Source organism: Octopus bimaculoides, chromosome 11, assembly GCF_001194135.2.
Source record: "Octopus bimaculoides isolate UCB-OBI-ISO-001 chromosome 11, ASM119413v2, whole genome shotgun sequence".
Lineage (NCBI taxonomy): Eukaryota > Metazoa > Mollusca > Cephalopoda > Octopoda > Octopodidae > Octopus > Octopus bimaculoides.
The window spans coordinates 74,473,394-74,474,227 of NC_068991.1; the positions used below are offsets into that span (position 1 = coordinate 74,473,394).

Sequence of the window (834 nt, forward strand, 5' to 3'; positions counted from 1 at the left end):
ATATATATATATATATATATATATATATATATATATATATATATATATATACATACATATATTCTTATACATACATACGTACATATGTATGTATGAAACCAATTATACAATTTGCAAAAAAGTGATAGAAAGAATACATTGTAACTGATGTAGGGTGTGGAGCATCAAACGTTTCGGGTAGAGTCTTTCTTCAGGGTAAAGATGAAAGGAGAACATAAAAAAAAACAAAAAACAGTTTTACATCCTCTCTATTTCAGAAATTGATTGAGCAAGTCTTACTGATGCAGGACACCAGTCTCCTTGGATTCTCTTGTGTAATAAACATCGACTCTTTTTGTGGGGCTCTTTGCATATTTTAAAAGTCATAATGTTTTAACGCATAAATTAAATAAAAAAAAAGAAGATATCTAAACATGCAGAATATTACCTGAAAAGTAGAATAGCCATAGTTGCGTTTCCCAGAATTTCCGTGAAGGATATCAAAGTGAAATTCAAATACCGGTTTCCAGCTAAGCTATGCGACGTCATATACAGGCCGTTGTATGTGAGACTGTTCATCAAGCTTGGATTTTATGGAAGAGAAATATATAAAATATTAAATTTCAGATATAAACAGACGCATTTTTATTTTTATATTTAAATTTCAGGCGTGGTAAGTAGCTTGCTTTCCAGCCACATGGTTCCGGGTTCAGTGTCACTGCGTGGCACCTTGGGCAAGTGTCTTCCACTATAACCTCGGCCCGGCCAAAGCCTTGTGAGTGGATAAGACGGAAACTGAAAGCCTATCGTGTACATACACACACACACACACACACACACATACACACACACACA

At 34.3% G+C, this 834-nt stretch overlaps 1 protein-coding gene across 3 annotated transcripts in view; it reads right to left on the minus strand.

The window, feature by feature from the left end:
- Nucleotides 1-834, minus strand: part of LOC106867567 (solute carrier family 22 member 21) — a 23,047-nt gene that overhangs the window by 17,334 nt on the left and 4,879 nt on the right. For all 3 annotated transcript variants that reach the window (XM_014912477.2, XM_014912478.2, XM_052971943.1), the window contains exon 3: nt 428-562. In XM_014912477.2, the coding sequence (XP_014767963.1) occupies nt 428-562 (135 nt within the window). The remainder of the gene's footprint in view (nt 1-427; nt 563-834) is intronic.